Source organism: Pteropus vampyrus, unplaced genomic scaffold (assembly GCF_000151845.1).
Source record: "Pteropus vampyrus isolate Shadow unplaced genomic scaffold, Pvam_2.0 Scaffold75, whole genome shotgun sequence".
Taxonomy (NCBI): domain Eukaryota; kingdom Metazoa; phylum Chordata; class Mammalia; order Chiroptera; family Pteropodidae; genus Pteropus; species Pteropus vampyrus.
The window spans coordinates 4,283,409-4,290,409 of NW_011888856.1; the positions used below are offsets into that span (position 1 = coordinate 4,283,409).

Sequence of the window (7,001 nt, forward strand, 5' to 3'; positions counted from 1 at the left end):
TGCTTATTTGTGCATTTCGTTTATTTTTTAAACAATAAATATATGTATATTTAATTAAGGACAGAAAGCCAATTCAAAAAAACCTGTCTGAGTTTTTGGTAAATACACAAATTTAACTTTTTTCACACTTGACTTTTCTGCCCAGGGTGGTGCTAACAGCTGACTCATACTCCCAGGGCGTAATTTTCCTGTCACGTTGCCAAGTGGGAAGGAGACTACAAAGACACTGTCCTTTCGTTCTTGAGAACGTCCCCTTGTTCCTCTGACTGTCTAAGAGTGGGAGGACACAGGGTCAATCGTCCACACTGTCTGTGCACATAGAGGCACAGAAGAACACGGTGCCCTGTTAAAACCCGAAGAAAAGCGTATTATTCACCACATGAAAATAGCGTTGCAGGTAGAGGTTTTTTTTTTTTTTCCTCTCTCTCAAATAAATCATTTCTGAGACTTCTTTGGATATGCAATTTTTTTTTTTTTTTTAATGCTGTCCATTCTTGGTGTTTTTCACCTGACACCATTTCCTTGCTCGGGTCGGGGCGACACAACGTTATTTGCTTCCACGCTTCCATCTCAAACTGAAACTGGAAATAGAATTTCCAAATTCCACACGGATGGAAAAATTAAATTCAGGTTTTCAACACTGCTCTTCCAAAGTGACATGTCCTCATTGTTCTTTTGTTGCTAATTTGGCCTCATGGCCCCTCTTAAAACCAGCTGGAGAGAGACTTTAAAAGCTCAGCTTTGGGTAATGAAAGAAGGCAAGCAATCATTACAGATAAGAGTAAGGAGGAAAATTCCAGCTACATTTCTTCAGTGTTTGTTAAAATTTCCGCAGCTCCTGCTTAGAAACCTCTGCCTTCCCAGCTGGAAGTGTGCCCAGGGTCATGATTAAATGCCTTCCAAACTGCAGGACCTATTTGATTTGTGTGGTTTCTATTCCAAAGGTTTTCTGTTCATTAATTAGAGTCCTGCTCTAAGTTTAATTGAGAAGCCAGATTTCCTTACAAGAAAAATGTCTTTCTCTTTTGATTTTAATCTGAGCAAAAGTTCAGGGGGGAAAAAAAAAAAAGCTAGGGACCAAATGAGCACAGCTTCTTAGGATGAATTGCAGGACCCAGAGGAAGGACGGCAGGAGGCTATGGAGCTCCAGTCCTTCCTCCCTCCAACCCCCAAGGCCAGCCTGACTTTGAACTTATGCAAAATGGCAGGCAGGGCAGGAAAGGTGATCTAGACAGACACCGCTGCTTCCCAGTACCACAGTGTGATGGAAAAGTGTAAGAGACAGATGCAGCACGGAGCTCACCTAAGATCTGGTCTTGGGTTCTGCTCATCTGCCTGAGACCTGGCTGCGTGTAATAAACTGGGATGGCATACGAATTATAAATAGTTAAATATTACATTGAGTGTAACATGCCTTTTTTAAAAAAAAAGGAATTCAATTATTGTCGTTCAAATAAAGTTATTCAGTATTGACATTCTCTCATGTTGTCCCCAGCCTTCGTCTGAGGGATGTGATTCTTTGGAGCCACTCTATACGTCAAGATGAGTTACAGAGTAAGGTGATGGCACAGGGAAAAAGTAACAATGTTGACAAGACGAATACATAGCATCAGTTTTTCTTGTTAAGCAAAAGATGAGTGTAATGGGTTGAATTGTGATGAGTGTAATGGGTTGAATTATGTTACCCCAAAGTCCACACGTTGAATCCCTGACCCCCCAGTGCCTGAAAGGGGACAGTATTAGGAGACAAAGCCTTTACGAAGAGGTGATTAAGTTAAAATGTGAACACTGTAATCTGATCTGACTGGTGTCCCTAGAAGAAGGGGACATTAGACACACGGAGAGGCACTAAGGGTGCCTGCACCCGGGGAGAGATCACGTGAGGACACTGAGGGAAGGCGGCCGTCTGCGCGTGCCGGAGACAGACCACAGACACAACCGACGCTGCCGGCGCCGTGCGTCCAGCCTCCGGGACCGTGAGACTCCGAATGCCTGCTGTTTAAGCCGCCCTGTCTGTGGTATTTTGTGATGGCCGCACTAGCAAAACAGTATAATGAGCAACTAAAAACTAAGGCTCCTGGCATGCATGTTTTTTCCCTCGTTGTCAAAACACGTAACCGCCCGCTTGTGGAGGGGCTGGGGCTCCGCTCTAGCTCTGACTCCGGGCGCGCAGCACACGGACCTCTGCTTCCAGCGGATCTACCAGTGTCATTGCGGTCATGATGGCAATTTTGGTGAATCTGGAAGTATTAACACAACACTACACTGACTTTTCAAAAGCTCGGGTCCTAGACTCCTCGGGCTGTGTGGCAAAGCCTCATGTTAGCAGGCTCCTTTACAGAGGGCTCCAGGGCACTGCTTGATACGTCAGTGGCTGGGGACTTAGATAAATCAATAAGCATGGGAACATTTTTACTTTTTTTTAACGCGTGACTGAGGTAGCACCCTGCAGGGCCCTCGGTCCGGCCAGAAGCAGCGATGGCATGGAGCAGGTCCAACCATGTGTGGCAACCCCACGAAGTCATCCAGGGTCCCCAGTGAAGGTGTTTGTCATCAGGAATCACGCTCCACGGAATGAGGGTTTCCCCAGGAATGAGGGTTTCCCACACTGACTGCACCCCGCAGCTTCCGACACAGACCCCGCTTTCTCCTCTTCCATGGTCAAGCCGTTTGGATGCCTATACTTATTCTACTTCTTTCCAGCTGTTCCAAGCTCCAACTCCAATTTACAGTAAACACTTCAGATTCTGACAACATCCAGAATTTCAGTTTTCCCGCCCCCCTCCACGTTGACGTCTGCCAAAATTTTCATGAGCAGAGTTTTAGTCATCGTTCAAAAAATAAATAATACCTGCCCACAACCGACACTTTCTAGACACCCAAGCTTGCTTGCCAATCCTCTTAGATTTGTGTTTCTATCCATTTGCTCTTAGATTTTTTTTTTTTTTTTTATTTCTCTACAAGGTAAGACCCTTCCCTGCCAACTCCAAACTCTATACGATGTTCCTGTATGGGAGATATTCCTGATGTTATAAAACATCCTCTCTTTGAGTAAGAAAAAAAAAAAAACCATCTCTTACTGGGAACCGATTGCAGGGGCTAAGTATGCTGAGTGTAGACGGAGGAAGGAGGAAGAGAGGAAGGAAGGAGGGGAGCGGGCTGAGACAGGTCTGCAGCACGCACGGTCATCAGTGCATTCTTGGAATCAGCAGGTACTAAAGGGAGATTTAAATGAGCCACACGTCAACCCCAGTTCTCAGTGATATCTAGTCTTTTCTAATAAATATCTATCTCAACTCTGCACATTATTAATTCAGCATATTAATATGTAACTGACTCAGCATTTTCACATGCTCTAACCCACATGCTCTAAGAGTCTATGCGAGCAGCACCTGGTCATATAGGATTAAGTAGTGTCCTGTGGATGCTGGCATTGGGTGGTCAGGGGAGTTAGCTGTCCACACATGTAGGAGCAACACACACCGTCTGGCTCCTTACACTTCCCCGTCATGCCAGGGACTGAGAGGGTGAGCTCCCCAGTCAGAAATGCCCAGCCGTTTCTGGCTCGTGATAGAACTCGAACTCCTTCAAGACCCATTCACTGACACCCCGTCTGTAAGGTTCCTGGGATGTAGCTGGTCTAATTTCTAGACTCGAAGCTTCAAGAGGAATCATACCTCAATTGAATTCTGCCTCCATAAATTTTTGAATGACAAGGCTCACATTGGTTTAAATTTCCCAACTTTCACTCTTTTGCATACAGTCGGTATTTAATAAATGTTTATCGTATCTAATTTCAAATAATTAAGGACATGTATTTCATCATTCTAATGTTAATTTTTCAAAAACTTTTTTCAAGGATGCTATTAAAGATAATAACTTAATATTTTTCCTTATAAATCTGAAATTTCAGGGATCTGACGGGATTCTACCTCGTCTTAATACTGGCTAGTTGGTGTGTGGAGGACGCAATGATACTGAAATTACATCTTAAAAGTCATTTTTTTTTTTCCCAGAGCCTAGTCAATTTCTGGTCTGTAAAACTAGAAATTGAAAGTATAAGGGAAAGTGACAAAAACCCAGCATGCTGGAAAGAACAGCACACGCTGGAAGTCTGGATACAGGTGCTTACTCAGTGCCGCTTTCGACCATCTGCGTGAGGAGGAAGATGCCATCCAGGTTGATAAACTCCTGGGCAAAGGTAACATCCCGGGAGAGGCTGGCCAGGTCCTTCAGGGCTTCCAGCTTGGCATCCATACTTGACGACTGAATTCGTTCATGGAGCTGCTGGGCGTTCTGAGCCTTATGGGGCGAAAACAAAGGGAAGAAGGTTTACGGAGGGAACCACGGCAGACAGAAAACCCATGTTTCAGTCACTGAGCAGCCAAGACGCGGAGGCTGAGAGCGCCGAGCCTCTGCGCGTACCACGGCAGGACGCCGCCCTCAGGCCCTGCCGGTGAACATCACCGCGGGAGCGGGCGGCCTTCTTCTGATGGGGCCCGTATTTCCATCTCTCAGACAAGCAAGGTCCCCAGAACAGCAAAGCCCCAGAAACAGAAAAGGTGTAGCAGTGAGGAGGGGAAAATGGGGAAAATGTTCATCTCTCAGGTAAAATTTTTATCTAAAAACGACAAAAAGCTTTTTGCTTAGTTAAGCAATTACACAAATGTATACAGCCTGTTCACCAGTTCGGTCAATCCTCTGAGTGATAACTGCCTAAACGCAGTGTTCAAAAGCTTCATTAGACACCCAAACAATCTTTCCGGGTTACTGACAGGCTCCCAGCACAAGACGACGCTTGTAAATTTCACTGTTTTCGACATGTGTTTCCCATACATTCACTGCTTACTGCACGAACTTATGACAAAATAATTAGGCAACCAAATTAGCAGCTTTGCCTAGAATGAGACATCTTTTTAAAACATTTGCACTTGGCTTCTACCAGCAGGGCAGGGAGGATTGGAAATATAATGGACGAGCTGAACTTCTGGATAAGAAATGGTCTAAATTTCTCATTCACACAGTATAAGTTTTCATCTCTTTCAGTTGGGACAAACAGTAAGAAAAAGAAAATATTAACTCTTTCACCCCGACAGGCTTCACAACCACAGCCCCCTCCTCCCTGCTCAGGTCCCCCTTCGCTGTCACCTGGAAGAAGCCCCAGCACTGGCTGGGTCACCAGAGAAACCAGTGCAATTCTTCAGGGACCAAGATGAATGAAACCCACGCCCCTACCCCGGGGTCGGAATATACTGTGTATCCCCTGTTATTATAACCAAAACTGACACTTTGCATCAGAAATCAGAAAAGACGAGAAAGGAGGAGGGGAGAGAGAGCCCTTCTGGCTCATTCACGATCTCCACGTACATGACACTTCGCTTGAACCCTAAATCTCACATTTTTAAGAGGGAGAATAGACGGCTGAGCAAGAATCACTTTATCTCTTAAAATTGTCCAAAGATATACTATTCTCTAAAATTTTCAAACGTATATACAGCATTAACATTAACCTATATTCGACCCAAGGGAATCGCTTTGAGTTCCTTGAGAAACACGTTTCCCCAGGCAGGAGCTCTGCATTTACTGTAGGCATCGTGATGATAACGAGCACTCAAAAACGATTCTATGCTCGTTACTGATGTTAACTAACGTATCGGTGCCGTTAATACTGGTGATGGAAACAGCTGACAGTTACCCGGCGCTTTGTAGGAGCCACTATTCCAAACACCTTGATGAAGGAATTCACTTAATCTGCACAGGAGGTTAAGTGTCATGTACGTGGAGATAATCTGCTCTCATCGTCTTCATTGTACAAAGGAAACTGAGGTTCAGACAAGTTCGGGGACGGGCCCAAGGTCACGCGGCTTGTCAGTGCTGGAGCTGAGACAGAACCTGGGTGGCTGGACTCTGGATGACAGGTCCTAAAGCAGTGGGTCGCAAATTGTTGCATGTGTGAGAACCACCTGCACCCCTGTTTAAAGCCTCAGGGCCTCATCTGGAGTCTCTGGTTCTCTAGGCCTGGGACGGGGTCCCCTAGACTGCGTTTAACGAGTGCCTAGGTGCTGCTGCTTCTGCTGGCAACAGAGCCACATAATGAGAAGCACTGGTTTTAACACTAATGACTGCATCTCCCTGTGAAGACAGAACGTACAGCCTGCCCCACTGGGCACACAGGCTCCGATTCTGTCTTCTAATCACCACCTTGTCTTCTTCAGCGAGGACAAAATGACCCCTTCCTGGCTTATTGTACAAAACGATGATCTGCTTGCCCTTGTAAAAGTGTCTGCTTCTCAGGAGAAGCATTTGCTAAGGAAATAAAAAGAATAAGCCAGTAATTGTGGGATCTAGGTAGATGAGCTTTAGTACACGATTCTTTCCAGTTTTGCATGTGCTTGAAATCCTACCTACTTAAACATTAATGACTTAATTAATTTAAAATAAGGGTAGTGAAGAGAGACAACAGCAGAAATCTGAAAAGGACAAGTGTCTTGAGCAGAGGAATCAAGACCAAAGTCCCAAATTGCAGGACTGCTAGAGGTTGCAGTCCTGTTGTGGAAACTGAAAATGTTGTCTCGAGATAGTCACACGCCAGAATAGTAAAGCAGGAGCCTGACGTGCCGGGGTCTTGGCCAAGTCCAAGAGCAGTAATACGGGCGCATCTAAACTGTGTCCAGCTGCAACGTTCAGGTCACAGACGCGATGGCCCGAGTAGTTCCTAGGGAGCCATCTACCCTCTCTTGTACTCAACCCTGTGCTTGAAAACAATGTGCCCTGTTTAGATTGATGGTCTTTTTTTTTTCTTTTTTTAAGGTATTTTCAATTACAGTTAACGTATAATATTATATTAGTTTCAAGTGTACAACATAGGGATTAGACATTTGTACATCTCACAAAGTGAACTCAGCAATTCCACTTCTGGGCATTAATGCAAAGAAATCCAAAACAGTAATTTGAAAAGACGTATGCACCCCTATGTTCACCGCAGCATTCTTTTCAATAGC

At 45.0% G+C, this 7,001-nt stretch overlaps 1 protein-coding gene across 1 annotated transcript in view; it reads right to left on the minus strand.

The window, feature by feature from the left end:
• Positions 1 to 7,001, minus strand: part of ELMO1 (engulfment and cell motility 1) — a 495,575-nt gene that overhangs the window by 328,324 nt on the left and 160,250 nt on the right. Inside the window, exon 6 of the mRNA XM_011362520.2 lies at positions 4,133 to 4,302. Within this exon, the coding sequence (XP_011360822.1) occupies positions 4,133 to 4,302 (170 nt within the window). The remainder of the gene's footprint in view (positions 1 to 4,132; positions 4,303 to 7,001) is intronic.